At 33.5% G+C, this 26057-nt stretch overlaps 1 protein-coding gene across 7 annotated transcripts in view; it reads right to left on the bottom strand.

Moving 5' to 3' along the window:
- The window catches only part of LOC129957528 (uncharacterized), a 133573-nt gene that overhangs the window by 20378 nt on the left and 87138 nt on the right, over window positions 1-26057 (bottom strand). For 6 of the 7 annotated variants that reach the window (XM_056069873.1, XM_056069874.1, XM_056069877.1 and 3 more), the window contains exons 4-12: window positions 23839-23898; window positions 20400-20655; window positions 19743-19816; window positions 15824-15884; window positions 13088-13137; window positions 11830-11949; window positions 9746-9860; window positions 6019-6122; window positions 4405-4474 (exon numbers count right to left, since the gene is read on the bottom strand). In XM_056069873.1, coding sequence (XP_055925848.1) covers window positions 4405-4474; window positions 6019-6122; window positions 9746-9860; window positions 11830-11949; window positions 13088-13137; window positions 15824-15884; window positions 19743-19816; window positions 20400-20655; window positions 23839-23898 — 910 coding nt within the window. The remainder of the gene's footprint in view (window positions 1-4404; window positions 4475-6018; window positions 6123-9745; window positions 9861-11829; window positions 11950-13087; window positions 13138-15823; window positions 15885-19742; window positions 19817-20399; window positions 20656-23838; window positions 23899-26057) is intronic. The other variant, XM_056069871.1, reaches the window with a different exon arrangement.

Raw genomic sequence — 26057 nt, 5'->3', positions numbered from 1 at the left:
AGGTGGAAATATATATTAAACTGGAAAAGATTTTTAAAAAATTGCTGTTTCTGAAATATTTTCAATTTAAATAAATTAATAAATTTTCGTGACATCTTGAATCATAACCTCTTCAGTCCTGATTTGTTTTTAAAACTGGCTTAAAAATTTGATTTCAAGATCTTTTACCTTTGTTACATCTAAATAGTATGTGGGAAAAAAATTTTGCTCATCAAACAATTTTAAGTCCCATAATTTTAAGGTGCACATATGTGTACCTCGGGTCTTAAGTAAGTCAAAGTATCCTCAACAAAAAAAAATATTTAATTTTTCTGGTTACTTAATAGCTATATTTTTCTTATTCTAAGGCCTTATAAATGAAAAAAATATAAAATTTATTATATTAATAATCTATTAAACCTTATTTTAAAGGATTTTTCTTTTTGATATTACGTAAGTAGATACTGCATTTTGAGTACTTGACTCTTCTCCTAGAGTTACATCCTGGGTACTTGCATTTCGATACATACTTATCGTCCATGAAGTGTTGTACATGGCTTGACATATCTAGTCTTATTACTTTTTAATTGGGAAGGGACAATTTTTCTTACTCTTTTAGAGTTATTTTAACCAGATGGTGGTAATGAAATCTCCAATGATCTTGTAGTTGCATTTCCATCATTTGATAACCCTTCTTCTATTAATTCGTCTTCATTGAAAGATGATTTTTTTTACTTGTTCTTGGCTTCTTTTCTTGCTGATGATGAGAATTCCCTCATATTTCAACAGGGACCGAATTATATGCATTTGAAATTGCAATAAGGTCATAAGATTTTCATTTTCATTCCTGACAGCTCAGCTTGTCGCTTTGCCACCATTTTATAGTATATTAAGCAATTGACAACTACTAAATCTACAAAATGCTTGAATGCTCGCGTCGGTCATTTTTTGTAATTATTGCACGCCGGTAATATGCAAAATAATGGTCGATGCCTCCGATATTATATGTTTTTATAAAAGCAGATTATTTCATATTAGCTTTTTGTTTCAATTATTTTGTCTATCTTTTGCCTATTCCAATTGCCTCATTACCTATACATGTGGATAATAGTCACGGATTTATTATCTTTCTACTTGACAAGGCACATTTGACTATCGTCTGTGACCCATTCATCCTATTTGCCAGGTTTCATTATTTTTGATACATGAAAAATTCTATTGTTTCCACTAAAATCTCTTTTTCCTAAAAGTTCAAAAACCTCCTTTTGAGTTAAAGCCACTTGACGTGAAAAAAATATTATTAGCTTATAAAATTCTGTATATTCTGTACATGATGTCGGTTTGAAATATCAATTACTAACTTCAAGACAGCTATAAAATTAAATTTCTTACTAAAGTTAAAAAATAAATATTTTTAAATTTATATTTTATTACATTACAGAACATAAGAATTATTTATTATAAAAAGTTATACAACATATTCAAGGACAAGAAATGACAATTTGAAAAGAAGCGCTCAAAAGATAAGCAGCGCAATGATCGCAAACAGTCAGCAAACGGGTGCGAAAACGCCCAAGGTACACATATGTGTACCTTAGTTAAATTTGTATTTTCACCGATTCTATTATAGATAACAAGATATAATTTGGTAATGACTTTAACCAGACACTTAGTATTTTATAAAAAAATATACAAGCGTTTATTTTAATAATAAATATTAAAAAATGTACTTATATTTGTTGCGTTTTCTGTTCAACGCCATTTTTGTTATGTCTCTAATTAATAACGATGGATATGAAAAAAATATCGAAATGTAGTGCTATTTATTGATGCAAAATGGAAGCTAAATTCATAAACGTTGAAATGCATGCATTATTTCGTCAAAATTTAACTTTACCGGATAATAAAAATGAAAAAAATTGAAGGTACACATACAGTGACTCAAAAAATTGAGAGTACACCTTACGTTTACTTGATAAATGCGACTTTCAATATAAATAACACATTACCAGGAAGTGCAAACTAGTTTTTATTTTTATACATAACAAATGGTTTAATTTAGAGTAAAAATAAAGAAAAACCAAGGAAAAACTTCTAAATTGAAAATTTTCAGAAGCATTTTAAATAAACATACGCAGAATTTTGCCTCAAAAAATTGAGAATACACCAATAAAATTTTTGCAATATCACGCATAGAAACAAAGTGTCACTATTAAATGGCATGTCTTTTGGCTCTTATAATGGTCTCTAAATGTCATGGTACCGATTCGACCCATTTTTGGTGGTATCTGAAGATATTTTCCCCCATTCTTCTTGCACCACTTGTTTTAAATGGATTTTGTTTCTAATTTTGTATTTTTGAATCACTTTTTCGAGTATGGCCTACGAATATTCTATGGCATTGATGTCAGGGTACTGTGGTGGTGTGTGTAACTGTTGTTTACAATGAAAAAGACATCATATTTTGACGTTACGTGCATTCTGTTTGGGGTCGTTATCTTGCTGGAAAATGGAATTTCCATCTAAACCCAAATTTTTAACACTTTCCTTTAGATTGCTGCTACCATATGGTTCATCCAACTTGTTGCAGAACCTTTTCAAATCATAGTCAGAAGTGTAAGTGCTGAAACTGTGCTAAATGCCATTAGACAAGCTGGATATAAAAGTAGCATTGTTAGAGAGAAACCGTTCATCAACCTGCAAATTCAGAAAAAGCATTGAAAGTTTGCAAAAACTCATCAATTGAAGACCAATAACCTTTAGAAGAAATCTATATTTAGTAATGAAAGAAACCTCAACATTTTTGGCAGCGACAACCACCTTACTGTATGGAGAAAGCCTAATACTGCTTTGTATCCAAAACATTTACGTCCTACAGTTAAACATGATGGTGACTCCGTGATGATTTGAGGTTACATGGCTTCATCCGGGGTAGGAAATTTAATTTTTATAGATGGCATTATAAATGATACGGTTTACTTGGATATACTTCGCAGCAATCTAAAGGAAAGTGCTAAAAATTTGGGTTTAGAGGGAAATTTCATTTTCCAGTAAGATAACGACCCCAAACAGAATACACGTAATTTCAAAATATGGTGTCTTTTTCATCGTAAATAGCAGTTACACACACCACCACAGTACCCCGACATCAATGCCATTGAATATTCGTGGGCCATATTCGAAAAAGTGGTTCAAAAACACAAAATTAGAAACAAAACCCATTTAAAACAAGTGGTACAAGAAGAATGGGGTAAAATATCATCAAATACCACCAAAAATTGGTCAAATCGGAACCATGACGTTTAGAGGCCATTATAAGAGTCAAAAGACATGCAATTTAATAGTGACATTTTATTTCTATGCGTGATATTGTAAAAATTTCATTGGTGTATTCTCAATTTTTTGAGGCAAAATTTTGCGTATGTTTATTTAATATGCTTCTGAAAATTTTCAGTTTAGAAATTTTTCGTTGATTTTTCTTTATTTTTACTCTAAATTAAACCATTTGTTATGTGTAAAAATAAAAACATGTTTGCACTTCCCGGTAATGTGTTATTTATATTGAAAGTCGGATTTATGAAGTAAAAGTAACCTGTACTCTCAATTTTTTGAGCCACTGTATGTGTATCTCGGGACTGAAGAGGTTAAGGTCGTTTTCACATAAATTTGTGTCCTATTTTACATATTTAATATGATTCAAAATAAATGTGCTTAATTAATTTGTTTCTTAATTTGCGTATTAATTATCATCAAAATTATTATTAAATTCTGAAATCAATATTTCATACAAAATTTACTTCCAGAGGGAGCCATAGGATAAAATGAAAATTTCGACATAATAAAATATTGTTTGACAACGGATTCTAGAATTCTCCGCCCTTTTGCGCATGCGTTAGGAGGGGTTTCATTCGTCAAAATAGGGGTGAGAGGAAAGATAAAAGGAGGAGATGTTTACATTTAACAATAAAATAAACTTGGATTACTCGCGGACTGAATTAAAATAATACAGTCAAAAACGACACTATAAAAAAATGTATTTAATATGGCGAAATTGAAGGTCAAAGAATGACGAAGAATTCTGGAAATGCGTTAATCCTTCAGCATCTCTTCCCTTAATTAGATAGAATCGTCGAAAAGTGATCTTCTCAGAATGCTGAAACGAATAGTAGATCAACTTATAATTTAATTCGGAATTGTAAAATTGTGTAATATTATCGAGAATACACAATTGTACAAAGTTTTAGAGCTCTACCCCCCCCCCCGGAAGGGAATGAAAAATCGATTGTAATGTTTTAGCTTTGCAAAAAGAAAAATGCCGAGTTCACCGCTGAGACGAATCATGTAACTCACAAGTTGGTTTGAATCACAGGTGATTCTCGCGGCAGTCAAGTGGCCGAAAAAAAACAGGGAAGAGGTCATACTCACGTAATGTGTTCATATATTCTTGTTTTGCATCTTTGCTCCTTTTTTTCGGGTGCCCAGTCATCGACCATCCCTGAAAAGGAATTAGACAAGAAATTATGAAATAGGAAAGGAACTGATGCACCGACTTTTAAAATCCAATGGTTTCTCCAGACTCAAAAAAGAAAGGGAAAAGAACAGATCACATCATTTTAATTGTTCCAAAATAAAACTCGTATAATTATAGCTTCAGAATAAATTTGTTTCTGGTAAATACAGAATTCGCAAGATATAATTTTTGTACTATTTAGTGTAAGTCATCCTTTACATCTGCACCAAATTTTAGCCCCAATCAATCAAAAAGCTGATTGACTTGTTGGGATTAGAATACGCCACTCATTGGGAATTTACGTCAAAGTGAAACTGCGCTATTCGGAACGTCATCAACAGCAGACAATGTGGAGATATAAGATGGAAAAATTGATGCTTTATAAAAACCTAACGACAACTAAGTATTTTCTAATCATAAGCTGCCTGGAGGAAGAAAAACAATAGTATACTTCGGTGAAACATGCAACAGAAAACAATTCCTTCATGTTGGAGATTTTTTTAATAAAATTATCATATCATACATTAAATTATTTGAAATTCAAGTATTTGTTTTGCTCCCTCAAAAAAATTCTAACAAAAATGTTATTCTTATAATATTAAAAATGTTACGCATAATTACTGAAATCAACTTCAACCTAGTGAGAATCTACGTACGTAAAGCTAGCATTCAATAATTGTTAACAACAAATAGCCGCCTTTAGCGATGATCTATTTGGTTCAGATAATTGACTTTTTTAGGCTGTTAAATGATTAATAAAACATAACATCTTTTTTTTTTTTAAATAAAGCATTTCGTTATTTAAAACGACTGTAAAACATGAATTCAAATGAATCAATTTACTGCAAAATAGCAATTATTAGTGAAGTATTTCTAACCATACCAAGTCAATTTTGATAGATTAGGGCTAAAATCTATTTTATGGAATAAAAGCAGAAGAGAAAATCCTACAACGGAACCGAAAGCACGCTATTGAATGTTTTGACGGATTAATTTGATTTCCACTACAGCATTTAAAATTAGTATTATACGGATCTAACTGAATAAAAAAATATTATTAAAATTGAGGAATGGAAATGGAATTGGTATCTTTAAAAGAGCAGCTTTCTAAATCTCAAAGTAATACAAAGACCATTTACCAAAGATAATCATTTTAGAACAACAATTTCTATATTCAAGCCATAATGATTTCTCATCTATCGACAGTTAAGCTTATTTTTGAGCTCGATTTAAATTTCTGCTTGAAACCTGCTTGTGTGGAGGGGGGGGGGGTATCTTTTCCTGATTAAATGGAGCTTTTTGGTGTCTCGACGAGTCCTTTCTAAAACTTTTAAACATTTTTAATAACATTCTGCATCTCCAGTAATTAGCTAAGCATCAATTGAATGCAGCTGTAAATATGCTCAAGAAAGCAGCCTGAAATTCGTACGATAGTTTATTTACATTTGACAGTTGCCATTCGATAGTAAGTAATAAGAAAGATTTCAGAGTCAAGTACGTTAGCGTATTATACATAGAGAAATACTCACTAGTTTTTCCTCTAAAGGTTTGCTGTCTTCTCTTTGAAACGGTGCTCCGGCGCCCGGTCTTCCCCAAGGGTTATACACTTCGTGCTCGTCATCGATGTGAGGGCCTGAAAAAGCATGATAATGATACATGCGACATGTACAGATGATTGAAAAATCTTCAAATAACTTTAGAAATTTTTTTTAGATTAAAAAGATCGTAAGCATTTTGTTAAACCATTGAAGGTACGACAGACCTTGTCATTTGAATACTGGTAAGATATGAGCACGTATCTGAACCCAGCTTTCTAAACTTATATATCTTATTGGATTATGCTTGGCACTCGATAGCAGATTTACATTAGCCTCATGTTCCTGTATAACGCGAAATTTGGTTGAAATCTGGTCTTGAATCTGAGATCACCCACTCTTTAAGATGCAATCCTATTGCCAGATGCTCGTGAAACTAATACAGTATTTTATTAATATCCAAACGATAAGTTTTAAGCACAGATATCAGTTTAAGCATCATACGTGGACACAAACGGATCTAGAAAGTTGCAGATAATACGAATATTATTCCAACGAATGTTTCTAAAATACATGAAGTGTTGGCGGCAGTTTTCAAAAATACCCGACGGAACCACTGATTACATCAATAAATTTGAAACTATCGATTCGATTACTATTTTTCTGTAAGGCAATACTAACAATATGTGCAATACCGTTCGATAGTTCTGAAACTAACGACACTCTTGCTATTTCGGTTGATAATCTTTGCTGCTGTTGACATCAACAATAACTTTTTCGATTAACCATTTGCCTTTGGGAATAGGCTGCTTCGACGAATATGGATCGTGTTTCATTTCACATAGCTTAATTTAACGAACTGATCAATTATACAAAGTATTTTTAAGTCTTAGATTGTGATAGAGACGTTTAAACCATGTTATTTTAATCATACTACATTTGCTTATACGAATTTCACAAGGGAAACAAACCCCAAGACATCATTATTAATGAATCATAATCATATTTAAAAATATAACTGTTTATCGTTTAACTCCACGTTGTCTTTCCAAATGCCGCAAATTCACTTTCTTATCATTTACTTCTTATTTTTTTTCTTATTCCATACGTGATTGCCCGGCAAAGAAAGATTCTTTCTTCTTTAGCTTTCAACAACAGAATATTAAGTGATTAAATATTCAATGATACAATAAAAAAGTTTAATTTCATGGAAACAATGACTAGAAATGTTGTAAATACTACAAAGATATTTTTAAGGAGTTGCCAAATTCAGGAAACAAATTCTTTATAAATAAATTGGTATTATTAAAACAACAACTTTTTGAATTTTGTTGCAAAAGTTGTTTGTTCATAATAATAGTTTCAGATATATTCGCGGAAAAGCGCCAATATATCACTTCATTCCTTAAAACTTATTTAAAATTTCAAAAATAGTATACATTTCAGTTTTCAAAGCCTATTTATGCTAAATTCTCCCGTATCGAATGGTCTCTTCTGTAAAATGCCAAAACACAGACACATACACTGTTGTTTTTCACTACACAGTCATTCAATTATTTCTGCCAATCACACGATTTATTCCATTTAATACTAGAAATCTGTAAATTTTAATTCTACTTTTGAAAAAAAATAGAACCTAGCCTTTATTTTATTCGTAAAATTTTATATGCGTGCTGTAGATTCTAATATAAAATAAGAAAAGAAGAATTATCAACGCAGTTTTAAGATAGCTTTTGGCGATTACAAAAGAGGTAAATACATGGAATTTTCAGAAATGGTTTAACAACATTCTGCCAATCTTTCATTTACTAATTAAAATAATAAGTTGCACAACCCATTCATATCGTCTTATTTCAATACAGTTTTAGTTTAGTTTTATTAACGTCCCCTTTTAAAGTAATACGAGGGTTATTTTGGGACGGACCTTGTCATTTTGAACCACGGTCAAAGGGCAAAGACGACACCTGAACTGGCACCTCCCTGTCCAAACTTCTACACCCCATCAGTGGGAGGACGTTTGGCCCCCGAAGGATTTAAAGTGAACCAGACCCACTTAGATAACGGGTCTTCCTTGGAATTGGGTCTCGAACCTGACACCACCGGTTCCGGAGCCGAGACCTTACTACCAGACCAACGCTTCCTATATTTCAATCCGGGAAATTAGAGAGGGTTTCCATAGTTCATATTCAAAGCTAGAATTTTAAAAAGTTCGATATTTGGGTTCCCGCAAATTGACAGAAATTTAGCGAACACGGGGTATCATAGCTGCGTCTTATACTTCAAATGTATAGGCAATGTACTGTTTTCATAACGGAGATGAAAAATAGATTGTAAGCCATTTAACCAATTCAAGAAATCTGGATGAGCCAGCACAAATCACCTATAAAAAGTGATTATACATATAATTTTTAAAGGTTTCCTAAATTTTGAATTATTTTGGGGCCTCTTAGCTCTAATGAGTACTACTCACAAACGACTTTAAAAAAATTAATATTTAGTGGTGGTTCAGTAAAGTTTTATGCAGGTCAGGCTTGGCTCTCAGCCAACTGTTCCCTCATATCCAGGATTAAATACATTCTCTTGTTGTTGTTTTTTTCTTTTACTTTCGGTTTGTTGTTTTATGATTTCCAGTCTGATTTATTGTTTCTCTAGCAGAATCAAATTTAATTTGCTGTTCATTTTATTTTACTGGAAATTGCTCATCGAAAAATCATATTTACTTAAATACAGTTCAGATGACCAAATCAACAGTTTCGATGAATTCAGAAAATATATATTATTTTTTGACGAAACCCGTTGTTTTCAAACGCAGTCAAACGAGGAGGATGGCACTTGAAATAGCAATTCTTAACCGAATTTCCCCAACTTGAAGATGTTTGACTTCATCTTATTAAAGCATCCTTACCAGGCTCGCTCAGGATTGATCTCGCGTTATAGCGGCCTCGAGCCTGAGATTCCGAAATTGGAATCTTTCCACAAGGGTCCAAAGGTATCCGAAATAGCAAATATCTCCCCTTTTTCTGTTGCCTATTGATGCGACTAATATTTCAAAGTATTCAGCAATTTTAGCTTTAGGTATTCCTGGCAAATCATTAACGTTTCCCTTAAGCAACATTTATCTGGGATTATCATTGATTGCTATACTGTCTACAGCCCAAATATCCTCTTGCTGCCAACTGATACGACGAGATTTGAAGGTACGCAATTTCTTCAGCTGTGAGTAAAACATGTTGTAGAATATTACAATTTCCTTAAAGCAACATTTACTTTGAACAATAGCTGGATGCTATTCTGCCTACGGTCCAGATACTTACTCCTGTTGCTTACCGATATGACAGGAATGTCAAGCTGTGCAACTGTTTTATCTTTGGGTAGTCCATGTTGTAAATCATTAATGTGCCCATAAAGCAATATTTGTCTGGGACAGTCGCTGACTGCTACACTCTCCTGTTATATATCATAGGACATTTAAAGATCATGTGATCAGCCGGCAATCTGATATCAAGAAACATGCATGAATAGAAAGAGATGAGGAAATAAGACAATGACAATTCTTAATCAACTCTGACAAGCCAGTGGTCCAAAGGCTTCAGCCTTAACATTAAATTATCAATTAGTCAGGGTCGAGATGGGATCTTAGGGTTTCTTATAGCAACCAGTGTCTGTTTCAAAGCAAAGGCAGTTTAATTGAATAAATTTCCGAGGAAAATCAAAGACATACCCATGGCCTTGATATTCTTGAGAGTGTTTTTGAGCCTCGTCCTGGGATGACCACTTTCCGTGAAGTGGGGCGCTCCATCACCGCCTCGGTTCTTCCTCAAGCCCAAAGTCATGTCCTGAAAGAAAAGAATGCTTCGTATGATGCTAAAATAGTAAGTAATCAAAGGGAATTAAAAGATTGTCTGCTACTTTTATGCAGAGTAATCCAGAAGTCACGGAAATCTTTGAAAATCGATAGTAATATCTACTGGCAACGAAACTGGATATTTTGACTCAGGTCTGAGCTAATCAGGTTGAAGATGAACTTTTGACAGTTTGTAATTGTTCTTCCTTCTGTCTTCCGATTACAGTCTTCTACAGTGCTAACTTGTTTATTGCCATGGCTATCGCCTGATAATTGAACCATCTGTCTAAACCCGCGTTCCAACGCACTGTGGCCTTTAGGTATAGGGTCATAAATCTTCCAACTGACACAATGTTGGACCAACCCCGCCCGTGGACGAGATCTGGAGTTTCCCGCAAATTGTCGGTAAAGTAAACAGACATCAAAGAACCCTTGAAAACTACAGGAGAGAGGAAAGAGTGGAAAGTGTGCCTTATCTCCATACGCACAGGTTGTTGGAACGGAGCTTAAAGCGACGAGGCCTTCTTACTCTCTCTTAATTATAGTCTATAAGGGGGTCCTTTAATTAGATAGATGGTTCAGTACAATTAGATATTAGCTGAGGATCATAGGGGAGTTACAGAGCAAAGAAAGTGCTAAACAGCATTTCTGTTCATCTATCATTTTTGTCACAAGCAACATATAGTCGACAAGTTCTCTCACAAAACTGTGGTGCGAGAGACTCCAATAGGAGCAAACCCTATCCCTTAATTGTATTTTCTGTGACATATTGCCTTTTTAATTTCTCATATACGAAGTATAGAGGAAGTATTGTAATCATCAAAAAATTCGAACTCGAGATTTTGAAGAATTTCCGCGTTTTAGACCTCTGAGTACGAAAAACACAATTTCCGTCTATCTCATATGTTCACGACAAAGGTAAAAACACTTTGAATAGATGGTTGAAATTCGGTAAATGAACTTATGATCAAATTTGTAAATATTTATCAAATTTAAAAAAAAAATCCATTCACAGGAAATCTGTGAAGTCATTTGCTTGGCTGTTCACATACAAGTGAACTCGATCATTTTAAAACGAAAAGCTAGTTAGATAAAATTTAGTGTGCAGGTTTAGCATCTAAAATATAGATTCTTTTCAAACTTTGAACCAAATCTATCAAAGGACTGACTGTACTTTCGAATGCAAGTAAGCACAATAACTTAAAAACTTATCAATTAAATTCGATAAGCTATCTTGTGACGACAACTGCAGTTCCGTGTGAAATGTTGGTTTCAATCGGTTGCATAAAAATGCGTCTAAAACACAAATTAACCTTTATTAGAGGCTATTTGAAGAGACCACTCGGAATGGTCTATTTGGCTTTTTATGTTATGTAGTTCACTTGTACTCAAACAGTCAGCCAGATATACGGACTTTTTGTGAATGGATTTCTTTCAAAATTTGATATAAATCTAGAAATTTGATGGTAATGCGATGGTCAAAATTTTATCACAGACATTTTCCAAAAATGTGTATCCATCCGATGGGCATCTCGAAATGAGGATGAGAAGCTTCCGTCATGGTGGTTGGTTCTCGTCACGCTGGAGATTACACGAAAAGGTGGGAGTCTGGCTCCTCCCATCGATGACGGGAAGTGCTTCCTTAGAGAAGTGTTGTACCGTGGCCGGTGATGGGCCTTAGAACTCAACTGCAGTTCCCGCCAGTGTTGCCGTAGCTGCTATCCGGTCATTCAGTTTAGTTATGCGTGTGTCTTCCGGCGGGTCGGAGAGTCCGTATGACTTTTCCAAAAATGTATTTTTTCGAACTCGGGAGGTCTGAAACATGAAGATTCTTGAAAAGCTGGAGTTCGTATTTTTTTAACGATTACAATACTTTCACAATACTTCGTATGCGAGAAGATAAGAAGACTGTCGATTGTGATTTCAATGCTCGACACCGCATATTTCAGGGATCCACTTACACTCTCTGCTTGAGGATCCGGAATTCCTTCTTCGGCAGAAGGGGCGAATTTATGCCTCTGGACGTTTCCCTGCGGGTCCCAAGCTGGATTCCCGAACCCTTTGCCCCACGGATCGAAATCCTGAGAAAAGAAAAGATCCATTGACAAAATAAAGTTAACACTACAAGAAAAAAAAACAGAAAATTATTTTTAAACTTCAAATTCTTATAGACATTAAACTTTCTATATTTTGGCCCTTTGCACTCGGATGGCTCCTCTCAGGCACCATTCAAGACAATTGCTGATAATTTGTGACGCGTTTATTTATTTGTTTATTTTTTAATTTTTCGTCATTTTAACTAGTTAATTTTTCGAGGAAATTCAACTTAAATCAGCAATTTACAATTATTTTTCGGAGCAATAAACAAGTCTTTATATTAGGTGAATAATTATGCATCGGATTGATTTTCCGAGTGCAAAGAATTTAAAACTTCACAATATACAGTTCAGTAGGGTCGATATTGTTCCAATTTTAGTTTATATTTGTATACATCTACTTATATCACAAGAAAGTGCAACGAATTTAAAAATGAGAGTTTTTCCAAAAGAATTTTTCTTCATTGCTCAATTGTAGAGAAAAAAAAATTTCAAAAATTTTATTAAAAATATATCTTGGAATATAATCCAAATAATATAAAAATATATGTCGAATCTTAATATCTTGATGGTCAACAATGTAAAAGAATTGCCAGGAAGAAATATTAGCAATATTTTCGTAAGTGACCACAGAAAAATAGCAAAGTTTATTCATTTTTAATTATTAAAATTCTAACTAAAATTTTAAAAAAAATCACCTTGAAATTAATATTCATATCGTCTAAAATATATATGTGCCAAATTTGGTCCTTTTCAATCAAACAGTCGTTCCTGTAAAGCTTAAACACATTCAAAGACAATTCTCACTTTCATTTTTAGTATTTTAGAGATTACAGATAAATAGGCTTATTCTGAAACGACAAACCATGACCTATATATTATCTTTAATGCACACATCTTCAAAGAAATATTAAATTTTTTATAAAAAAATTTGAATCTTATAAGGTTTTAGAAATTATTAAAACATTCTTGCTAATGAGCAAGAGACTTCACTCTATTTTTTGATATCTCAGAAATATTCACTCCCATAAACGATTTAAAACTAGAAAATTTGGAAAAATTGACGCGGCAAACAAAAACATAGAAAATGTTTCAAATAAGAAACATGAAAAATAATACTTACGTCATCTTTGATGATGATTTTTTTCGGCTTTGTTGGCATAAACATTGGGTCTGGAAAAAAATTGAAAATGATAAAAAGAAAGAAATTATGAATTCTGAGTTATTGAAGTAAAGCAAAACCTGACGATAAGCTTGATAATACTTTTGTCATAAATAATAATAATTTGACAAAAATTTATTAATAAAATGGCTCTTAAGAAATAGTATATACTTTCTGAAAAGCAGTTGCGATTCATAACAGATACTTTATTGAATTTTATATTCTTTTGTAATGTTATTGAAATCATTCATGTGATTTCATAGTCACAAGACAAACGTAACAGCGCATCTAAATGTAATTATACGTCTTACACTCATTGACAAATTCTGGACGTTCATTTCTTGAAGTATCTTCCGCTGTTTTATAGCCTTAGCTCTTTGTACATTTTTAGTTGCAACTCTTAAAACTGTTTTCTGTGTAAATAAATCATTTTATGATTTTTTTACATTCAGAGTTTCTTGCATTGTTTGTGTATTTTTTGAAAATATTTAAAGAACAATCTAGTAATTATTGGATTAAAATAAGTAGTGAATTTGAAAGCGTAAAATATCGTATGAATATACATTTGAAAAGAGATTTTCTGATACATTTTAATGTGCGTGAAATAATCTGAATCTATTTTTTTAATATATTTTTATTCATTTCTTCCTAAAAAGAACATTGCACATGTTCCGCTTTGTGGCATGTATGGATCTTTACAGTTTAATCTACTTCTATGATATCATGAGGCCAACAATGCATAACGACTCGAGTAGTCTAACTTTTAATTGCACGTTATCTTAATGATAATGTAATTTCGCTTTTTTAATTTTTCACGTAAAACGTATAAGAATTAATAAACATGCAGGCTCTGAATCCAGAAGGCACTATCATAATGAACGCCTGTTGGAGGCGGATAATCCCCGTACCTCAAAAGATGGACAAGAACTCATCTTCGGTGATTATTCTTTGCTGTCCAAATGCCTGTATGGAGCAGCAATTTGCCCCGGTTTTCTGCAACACGTCCATCCGCGAATATTGCAAGTGTGGCAGCAGCAGTGAAGCGAAACATGGGGTGCATAATCATCCGAATGTCATGTACTCAAGAAGGTGGAATGGTCATGCGGACCCATCGCTTAGCTTCCACTTTCGCCGGATCAGTGCGGCTTTTTCCTTCGGGACCACTTTAAAGCCGCGCTCCGACGAGCGGCGCCTGCCTTGATTCTGGCACATTTTGCCCTCTTTTCTCTTTCTTGTGGTTTTCCTAGGTTCTTTGATGTCTGTTCATTTTACCGACAATTTGCGGGAAGCTTCGGATCGACATCCAAATGTGGGGGGGGGGGATCCAACAATGGGTCAGTTGGCAGATTTCTGACCAAATCCTTACGGTCACAGATCGTCGGAACGCGGCTTAAGTCATACGTTTATGTGATGTCTACGGACACAAAGAAGGATTTCATAGCACGTATTTTCGCCACTGCGCCATATATCAAAAGTATCTGGTATCTTCAAGAGCGTCCGAATATCGTTTTAATGCCTTTGTAGACTGTGCAGTAAAGTTAGCGTCTGCCCCTTCCACCAAATAATCGAATACATTTCTGTAGTTGTTATTGCACTCTTTGTCGTTACAGGGTGACATCAAACCCTGGATGTATTATCCGCGATTCTCATCATTTTAACAAAGTTTGTGACACCATATCGCACCGAAATTTTTGTTCCTCTTGATCAGCTCCTTGAGTAATACAAATACGGCAAATGCAGGCCGCGCATTCACAAACGCATAAGTAGAGCAATCTATTATGTCATAATTGCGTCAGTAAGCTCATAACTATAAATAGAAAAAATGTTGAAACGCTTTTTCATGCGGTTATATGTCTACCAGATGTTATACTTTTTCATACTGATTTGTTTCATATGAATTATCCGCCATCTGTGGAGAACCGGGGTTTACTGTATTCAAGAAAGTTGAAGAAACGCTGGTTTGGCACTATTACCTTCATTTGGCGAATCTAGGATTCAAATTTGAAGAAAAAGTATCAAAAAGGGAACTGGGAAGTTCCTGACAATAAAATTGGATAAAATTTTAGTTGTAAATAAACGGAAATTTTTCATAAATGAAATCCAATATCTGATAGAAAATTCAGGTCGTATAAAACGAAGATAAATCGAATATGTTTTATGACGCGATATTTTTCGAGTTCAAAATCCCCCAAATCAATATGCTCAGAAAAAATAATTTGGAATAAAGGCACTCCGAAATTAGCACACTATATGAGCAAAGATTGAATAAGTTTAGTTTAGATACGTTAACGTCCCGTATTTTTAAATCAGCACTAGGGCTACTCTGGGACGGACTTCATCATTTTGAACCGCGGTCAGATGACGAGAACGACACCTGAACTGGCAACTCCCTCTCCAAACTTTCGCTCCACACCACAGGGAGGATATTCAGCCCCGTTCTTCAGTGGAATTGGGTCTTGAACCTGAAACCCTCCGATTCCGAAGCCGAGATCTTACCACCAGGCCACCGCGGCCCTTATTCGAAGTTGATAAAAAACCAAATTACTCTCTTAGTGTCTAGACGACTGCAAGCGAGCGTAGAGATGGCAAGTGCAGCAACAGGTGAACAGTGCCTACGGCGAGCGAAAGGGTGCAGAAAAGGTGCTCACAAAAGCCACACGTGTAGAAAGCCACAGGTTGGAAAAGAGTTGTTGATACCTGTATGAGATAGGAATGACCCACCATTGTTTGCCTTTTTGCCGAAAGGATAGAGTTCTCTCTGAAAAAAAAATTGATCAATAAATAAATCATGTGGAAAATGCAGGGTGTCTTAAAAATACATATGAAAAAAAAATTCATTCGCAAGAAAAGATACCTAAATGTTTTATAAAAAGTGTTTAATTAATAGAAACCATCCCAAATGACATATTGAGATTTAAACCAGAAATAATGATACATTTATCATAATTAGTTTTTTTGGTACTATAAGGTCAGTTTTCCTTTCCTACTGATAACTGATTGAATCTAGTATATAAAAGCTCGGAATAATAAATTGGAGTGGTTATTCAGAATATTTTCATTGTTGAATATTAAGGTGAGAGGAATGTTTCAAGCATATATGACTCTTTCCAAATATTAGGTGCTTGCATGTATTTAAATCAGCGACATCTATTGGTAAACATGCGAAATATCTATATAAACAACAATAGTTTTGGGTTTTATCAACTTACTATTACTTTATTGTTAGCATTTTGAAAGTTTTTCATTTAGTACTATTGAGTTATTCAGTGTATAAGGACTCCAATCATGGAACGTTCCAAATTGCTTTTTCGGCATTCATTGCTTTTTTGTTTGATTTGAAGAAATCTGCTGTCGAAGCAAATTGAACATTTTTAGAAACTGGTGATATTGCTCCGTCATATCCCAATTGTCGGTTTTGATTTCAACAATTTAAGAGGGTTATTTTGATGTCATTGACAAAGAACGGCCTAAAGGACCAAAAAATTTCGAAGACAATCAATTGCAAGACATACTGGATGAAACTGGGAAATAGTTGTAGAAAATTATCTAAAATATTTTGATATATATATATATATATATATATATATATATATATATATATATATATATATATATATATATATATATATATATATATATATATATATATATATATTGTATCAATTTTTCTCAAGAAATGCCTTTTTTAAAGTGAAAAAACATGATCAAAATATATGCAAGCACCTAATAATCATGTTGTAAAATGTCACACGGATCAAGGTGGTGATATTTCTTCAAAAGAAATTCGTTGATAGTTCATTTGCAATGGATGGAGTAATTAATGAAAAATAAATATGTGAACTTGTTCCAGAATGAATAAAAATTACTGAACTGGAGCAAAGCCTTTTCTAAATTTCAGGAACTATAAAATTTTTGTCGGTCTTCCTTCATTTCTTTTTGCGTCAAACAACATTTCTAGGAATACTTAAAAAAATTTCGAAGCTATTTATAAAATTTGTTGTTAATTCACATGCAAGGATACTTCTAGTGAATGAACTGATATTTTTGGATCATATAGGGTGGTATAAGTGTTTGAATTCTACAGTAAATTAGTAATACCATTGCCATGTAGGCGAACAATTTTGTATATTCATTTTACTAGTGTAATATACAAAAGTTTGATTATTTTTTACTTCTTAGAGCCGCAACATATTGTCTTTCTTTTCTGTTTACCGCAATAAATCCTCTAGCGAGGGAATTTGTTATACGACTCAATTTATCATGACTTTAAGAATTTCAAATTAAAATTTTGTTCCAGTCTGTCTATAAGTTTCATTAATGAAATTAAAATTGTCTCATAACTCTATTTTTTTATTCTCATTATTCTATTTTTATGAAATTGTTTCTCTATTGTCATTAAAATTGATCCACAAGCGCCTTATGTTCTAATATGGATTTTGTTAAATTAGGTAAACGTCACAGTAAGAAGTCACAAGAGGGCTATTTATGAAGCTTGTAATTCTGAGCCGTGATCAGACGATGATTTGCAATTGAGTTAAACAAGATGACACATGAATGGCAACTTAAACGAGAAGAGGCTTGGCACATAAAATCTGTTTTCAATTGCACCAGATTAGGATACATACCAGATCATTGGTCGAATAGAAAGTGAAATTGCAACCCTCCAGTCAAAATGTCCAGACTGGGAACTGTAAATATTAAAGAGGTCCTCACTAAAGCTACGATTATGAATGTTAAATTAACCTTAATTGCTCCATGGAGTAAGCTCCCGATTAGGCTTGACTGAACTATTTTAAGACCAGTGTTGTTGTGTGGCTCCCAAATTTATGGGGACTGCTTTCCGCCCAAAACATTAAGAAATTGCATGTTTTCCAAAATAAACATCTGGTGAAGATTGTTAATGCACCCTGGTACATTAGAAAGAAAATACTTCATGATGACCTCCAAATTGAACCTGTTTCGGAATTTATCCAAAGAATATCGGGTATTTTCGAAACATTATCCCAGATTCTTAACGAGTTACTGCAAATGCCAATATATGATCCGACTGTGCCCAGCTCTAGGGAAAGACCTAGAGATAGACTGCAAACGACAACTACTAAATTCATTTTCCATCTGTAAAAAAACTGAGAATTTATGAACTCTGTTATCAATCTGGTGGATTAAAATCTCTCAAAATTATTCCTGTTTCTACCTTAGATAGCTACAGTGATCTACACGCGTGTAATTTATGAATTTTTTTTTTAAATAACTAATTAAAATAGTTAAATTAGTCCCCATAGTAAAAAGCACTTGCAACGTAATTCCATTAAAGTTTTCATCCCTCCCCCCCCAAAAAAAAATTCATATAATATATTGTATTAAAAATTTAAATAATAATATGTTAAAAATTATATCACAAAAATATTAATTTAACAGTTTTAACAAATTTCATGACATTAGAGCTTTATGCGCTCTTCTAAACTAGTTTCAATTCGTTTAAATCTTTTCCTAAACTTACAAATTATAATTTTCTTTTCCAAATTCTGTTGTGGAGGTGCTCGTGACCCCTTTGTCACACTGCGGAACTCCGAAACATCACGACGTTGCCGTTGCCTGGACACCATAACCTTCATTTTCATGTAAAAGAATCCGACCAAACAGCTGGCTATCAATATTTCCACGACTACAAAATCCAGTGTCATGCTCTTATTCTTGACAGCCAGTCTTTGTTTAAAAAATCCCGATTTAACTAAATTTGATTTGAAATAATAATGCGAATAAAGCAATTATTTCAATCTAAAGATCTACGTAGGGAATTTAGTGTTTGGAAGACTGCGACAAGGTGCCCACTACCATTTTATGGATTTGAAATTCACTCTCCGGACTTGCATCCATTTTCCTATTATTTGACATCCAAGTTCGAATCCACTGCAATCAATCGATTAATAGAATGATTTTAAGTTGATTAATTTTAGTGATATGCAGCATTTAAATTGCAGTATAATGCTCTTAGAGTGGAAAACTTTCTGAAAATTGTACGGTAAGGAGCATACTTCACATTTATTCATTGTCTTGCTGGATCAAGCTATCAAATTCTGCATATGATTCCTTCTTGAGTGTAGGTGTTCACTTAGTAAAGGGTTTTTTTATTCTAAATTAAAATTAGATTTCTAATATATTGAAAATTAACGGAAATTTTGTCATTCTTTTTACAACATTTTCAGAGCATATTACCAAAATATTATATCAGTTTAAAATTTTAAAAAAAATTCTTTTCAGTAATTAGATATTTTATATTTCCATGCATTTTTTTTAAATATATTTTCAAAATTAATTTTAAATATAGTTTAAAGAAGTACATTTTATGTTGCAATGAAATTCAAACACATTTTATAGTTTCATCAAGTATTTCGTCCATATGGTTTGTTAAAGTTATAATTTGCAAAAATGCTGCGCTTGGATAGAAAAGAATGTTTGCTTTCAGTTTGATCACACACGTTAATATGTTTAAAATGAACACTGCCTTGAAATGAAACGTTGGTACCAAACTTGGGGTTAAAATTGCGCATTAAGATCAGCGAGGTTTCAGGAAATATTTTATTGTACTGAAAAATATATGCTCATAATATCTCACCATTTCGTCCAACTTTTTGTTTTCCCATTCCTTTTCCTGCTCCTGCAGTTGCAGTTTGTGCTGAATCATTTCATCTATAAAAAAAATGATTTTTCAAATAAAACTAGGGAATTATTTTAAAATAAAGAAATAACTGAATAGAAGCAGATTTAAAATTTTTATTTTTATTGTTTAAGACACGAGATACCAGATGATTTCCCCGCTAAACATTAAAAAGAAAGTAATTGTTAATTGCAACAAAAGACGACATATTGACAAGAGACGACATAAGAAATAGTTCACTTAATGGTTCAATTGACGCCCTATTCTGGCTGGAAAAGTTTATGCTTGTGGTAAAAATGAAAAAGTATCATTTGTGAGACAAAGCTTAAACGGAATCGTGCACAACTATTTTACGAATTTGCTATTAAATTTTGCTTGACTTGTGAAAATGAAACAACTACAGTCCATTATGTATAAACTAGCGATAATGTAACGTGTAACAGTGAAAAAATTTTGCATTGGGAATTTTCGAAAAAATTTTGTGAAAATAATTCTGTTCCCTTTCCTATAGTGACAACCGATAAGTGAAATTTCATCTATATCGATTAAGTGCAGAATCAATTTCTCCATCGACACACAAGCGGATTGAGAGCTAAAACAATGTTTCATCGTCACCTATGTTTTTCCTGTAGTTTTCCTTGTCTTCGTTTTTGTATCGAAGCTGATTTTCAATGCTGAGGCGAACGTGTTGCGTGTCTTGGAAGCGAATGGCCGGATCACCCGTTATCTGAGTCCGGATTCGACCGGATTCGGTCCTGTTCGGAGCTCCGTTTCCCGGACGTCCGAATTTCTGAATGAATTCTTCGAGTGGACCGTCCTCCGGGTTTTCGGGAATTCTTCCCTCGGGATACACTTTGCGCTTCGAGTCCTCCTGAAAAAGTGAACGGTTCTTTTAATATTTAAAGTTTCCCTTCGACATCATAAAACTTCAGTCATCAAAACTAAAGAAAATTGTTTGCAAAGACTTCTCAACTAATCCTACCTTTAGCTTCTTGCATGAATTTTAATCAGCGACATCTATTGGTAAATATACAAAGTATCTATATAAACGACAATATTTTAAGATTTTACCAATTTACTATTACTTTATTGTTATCATTTTGAAAGTTTTAAATTTAGCATTATTGAGTTATTCAGTGTATAAAGACCCCTACAATGGAACGCTCTAAATTACATTTTCAACGTTGTTTTAATTTTGAATTTGAAAAAATCTGTTTCCGAAGCTCATCAGAAACTTATGGTGACCCCTATAATCTTCAAAATCACAGCCCCATACTGTATTTTTTGCATTAAAATCTCCTGCAATTCTAAATTAATTCTGCTATTAAAATCTCCTACAAATTATTCAGTATATAATGGTACCAGTCGTGGAACGCTCCAAATTGCATTTTCGACATTCATTGCTTTTTTGTTTGATTTGAGGAAATCTGCTGCCGAAGCAAATCAGATACTTTAAGAAACTGGTTATATTGCTCCGTTATATCCCAATTGTCAGCTTCGGTTTCAACGATTAAAGAGTGGTGATTTCGAAGCCATGCCAATTACAAAGGTCGGCCTGGAGGACTAAAAAATTTCAAAGACAATCAATTGCAAGACTTATTGGATGAAAATGGGAAAATGCTGTAAAAAAGGATGGAAAATATTTTGATTGATATTTATTGTTTTCAATAAATGCTTTTTTAAAGTGAAAGAAGAATCAAAATACATGCAAGTACCTACTAAAATTGTTCTTCTCTGATTCCAAATTTATCTGAAATTCCTTATCGTATTTTTATTTTAGGCAAACTTTCTGAGAAAATGAATGCGACATTGTTGCGCTTTGAGCTCGTGCGACACAAAAGAGAAAAGCTTTCTTTTTAAAATGTTCTTTAAGAATCCTGAAATAGCATTCTTCATGACGAGATTTGAGATTTATGTAGGGTGATCCCAAATTCAAGGTACCACTTTAAAATTTGGCGCAGAACACTGTAGCAATAATTTATTGTACAGGAATACATGGACGCAAGTGATGGGGTGAGACAGGAAATAAGAAATGGAAGAAAAGAGAAGGGAGAGTTTTGGGCCCCGATGGATCAAGGGTTCCCTGACCACTCCGATCACCCCACTTTATACAGACTCGATAATTTTTTGCGGACACAGATGAGCATCTCGTTGTTCGAACAACCGTAGTTGCTGCACGTGCGAGTGAAATACCTAGCCTATTTGAACGTGTAAGCAAATCGTTTCACCCTAGCTGTCAGTGATTCGTGCATCACTGGTGGTCCGCTCAATTTTTAACAGTACTGCACCTGTTAACAAGGCTGCCGTTGGACAATTCTTCCTTCCTTTCATCCGCTACCCTTGCGGCCTGTACAACAAATGATTGTTATAGTGTCCTGCAATAAACTTTAAAGTCTGTACTATGAATTCGAGTTCACTCATATGTGCGTTAATATATTCACCGCACTTGGAATATATTTTTAAAACATAAGAGAATAATAAATATATCAATTAAGTTAATTCATACACTATCTATTCAAAAGAAAAATCAAGCATCTTTATAAGCTTGATGGACGATAATGAAATTACAAATGGTGCGAATGGCAGATATTAAAGAAGGAATGACATAAAATCTTAATATATATAAATTACGTGTCACGTTGTTTGTCCGCGATGGACTCCTAAACTACTTAACCGATTTTAACCAAATTTGCACACCGTGTGCAGTTTGATCTAACTTAAAAGATAGGATAGCCCTTTTTTGAATTTTTAATTAGAATTTTAATTATTAATTAAAAACTAACTTTCCAGCCAAAAAAATCTTCATTTTCCCCACCGCCAAATGAGTAAGGCTTCAGTTTTTTTTCCCAACAGTCATGAGGCTAGGCTTAAGATTTTTCGGCTGATTATTTGATTCTATTTATTTTCTTAATGTTTGATGCATTTAAAATTAAACATTGTTAATTAATCGATCTTTCAGATTCATTCTTAAGTATTTTTGAATTAAAATAAAACAGAATAAAGGAAATTAAAAATTTCTTATCTGAAAAGCGTTACCCCAACTGGCGTAGAAAAACTCACGCATTTGCGTTACCGTAACTGGCGTTGAAAATTCACGCATGCGCATTGTGTTCTGATTATTGATATGACAAGCATTATCAACGGATGATTTAAATTATTTTTAGGTTAGTTGCATGTTTTTGTAATTAAATTGTATTTATGTTAGTTATATATTTTTTGTATACACTTATAGTTTGAAGTACATAGTTTTTTTAGTTTTTTTAAACCTGTTTTCAACCGATTATTTTAAACGATTCGTTTTATTTTCTTAGTGTTTGATGCATTTAAAATTAAACATTTTTAATTAATCGTTCTGGTCATGATGAATCTGAGAATATTTTGTTGACAAATTCTTGAAATATTACATAAATTAGGAAAGATATTCTTTAGTGCCCATAAAGTTTAAACGCTCAGTGACTGTTTTCAGTAATCATATTACAAATAAATACTTTGTTTCAGTAAAAAATATTATTATATTAATTGCAGATTAATCCTTTCCACTTTAATTTATAGTATAAATTCTACGGGAACTAACAGAAAATTAGAGAGATACATATTACGTTTTGACAGAAGGCGTTTATAATATTATGAGTGAATTATATGACTATCAAAATTTGAAGTTTTAAAATATTTTGATGAAGAAGCTATTAAAGTAGGAATTGCATAAAACATTTAATTATTAAAATTTTAACGAACATTAAGATTGGCGAACCGGCTGGTCGCCAAAGGCGACTAGTATTTTATTAAAAAAAAATTTAAAAATAATAAACAGAGCAAACACTTGTTTCAATAATTAAGAACAGAGTTAATTTACAAATGAAAACGGCAAGTAAAAAAATAATAAATATTTCCAATAGAAAATCGTTATCCTCATTAAGCAGTTTTTTCACTACAATGAGCTCCAAATTTAATTTGTGCACTTTTCATCGTCACAGAAGCATGAACTGGCATACTGCTGCACAAATGTAATCAAATTCCGAGCATAAAAACTAAAAGAAGCGATAATGATTCTCACCCCTTTTGCTCCGGCGCCGGGTTTCCCCCAAGGATTGTAAGTGAGCAGCATCTCCATGTCCTGAAAAAAAGAGCACTCATTATAAGGGTTGAAGAATTTTGGCCAACTTGTTTTATTGACTTACAAGCTCGCTGATTCGCTCGTTACAAATAGACAAGCACTGATGCAGACAAGTAAATCTGCAGAATTCTCGCTCTTTCGACTCCCAGCTCCACTCAGACAAATGATTTAGCTTTTTGTTTGGCTGTCGGAATCAAATATTTAGTGAAACGTATTGTAATGAAACCATTCATTTCAAAAGTAGGACTTAAAATATATATATAAACAGTTTTTTAAAACTTCATACTGCAGAACGGGTTTCAATTCCCTCAAACAAACTATTCCTCTCTTATCACCTGTCGCGATACAGAGATTCGTTCACGTCGGTGAACCCATTTTGATTTTTTCTCCAAGTTTTGGCAGCAACGCAGAATTCTATGAACTGAACAAAAAGAAAGGAAAGATTATTACTTCTTTGTCTAATAGATGATGAATGTTTTTTAAAAATTTATACTACAGAACATTATTAGAGGGGATAATGTCATGAAAGGAGTGAAATTTCTCATTTTATGTCTTTGTTTCTAGCCAGAGAAGGAAAACCAACTAGGTGGTTTGTGATACAAATTCTCCCGAGCAAGAATGACAACGGTTCTTTAGTTTAAATTTTCCCCAGAGAAATAAAAACAGCCCATGGTCTCTGATGGTTGCCTTTCTGTCTTTGAGATTTGTGAGGTTTGAATCAACTCTCACCTTAAATTCAATGAGTGATCATTAAATTTTTGGAAGTAATCATCGATGCAGGTAGATAAAAAAGAATTCTGGCGAAGTTTCAAAAGGGTCGTCCTATCCTGTTGCTGTCAAATTTATGAATACAAACCTGAAGTTTCATTTGCAGATGTCTCTTTAATGACGGGTTTCACTCGACTAGTCGGCAGCATATGCGTGGAAAGGCTGAAAAATGCTGTTCGGGAGATGTCAAGTAATTGTCCCGACTAGACAACAACATGCCGCTATGTTGTGTGTGTGTGTGTGTGTGTGTGTGTGTGTGTGTGTGTGTGTGTGTGTGTGTGTGTGTGTGTGTGTGTGTGTGTGTTTTCCCCTTACTGAACATGCGTTTATAGAATTTGGCGGGGGTTTTTTGGCTTGAAAAAATTGTTTACTTATATTTCCGACATTGTTTACTCTTTGTTCTTTCTGAAGTGAGGTTGTGTGTGTGTGTGTGTGTGTGTGTGTGTTTTCATTTTATTTGCTATTTTTCTATAGTTTTCCAAATTTAAGTAGGTTGGCCTTTTTTCATTTTTTTAAATGCGGTTGCATTTTGTAAGCAAAGGCTTATGAACGGTAGCACGACTGTGGAAACCAAGCAAAAATGCTTCCTTGTGGATGGTATTTATCAAAACAACAATCCCGGATGCTTGCAGGAACTTCTGGAGTATGTGGGCCATCGGTTTGGTGCGGTTTTTCCGAATTTCTTTGGACAGCACTCATCGGTCTCTATCTCTTAGTTTTGTGGGTCTGCCGGATTGAAGCACATTCTGACAATCACCACTCCCTTTCCCCTTCTTAATCACAAAATCCACGGCCGATGTTGGAATGTTCAACTCACTTGATAAGTGCCTTATTTCTATGATACACGTTTTCTCGATGTCAGACAGCTCTGAATTTCGTGGCATTTTACATGCGACTAATGCCAATGTTGTTTCTTACAGGATATTTAAGTACAGAAGGCGTGATGTAGAACAGGACAGCAGATTTGTATGGGCGTCTAAATACTCTTTTTTAGATAGTGTATAAAGTTATGATAATGGGGATAATACAGCGCTAGAACTTTCTTCGGATTTTCCCCTCTCTCCCTCTCTGTGTCTGTTTCTTAGAAAATAAAATATTTCAGATCTCTTTATCGCACGGCTGCATCTAATTCATTCTCATGTATCAGTATCCAGTTGTTCAACCGTCATTCGGCAAGCGAAATGAATGTTGAACTCAAGGAAATAATCAGTTTAGATGGTGTTCGCAGTTTAGATTTTCATCGCGGATTTAATGTTTTGTCAGTTGCTTTCATTATATAGGATGAAATGGAAAGTCCTGACACAAACTTTAATCTTTGTACCTCGGCTTCTTAAAATGACAAAATATCAAGTTGTTGTTGTTTTTGACATATTCTTACAAATAATAAAACA

Source organism: Argiope bruennichi, chromosome 11, assembly GCF_947563725.1.
Source record: "Argiope bruennichi chromosome 11, qqArgBrue1.1, whole genome shotgun sequence".
Lineage (NCBI taxonomy): Eukaryota > Metazoa > Arthropoda > Arachnida > Araneae > Araneidae > Argiope > Argiope bruennichi.
Note: the sequence above shows the minus strand (reverse complement) of the source record. Positions and strands in the feature narration are given on the sequence as shown.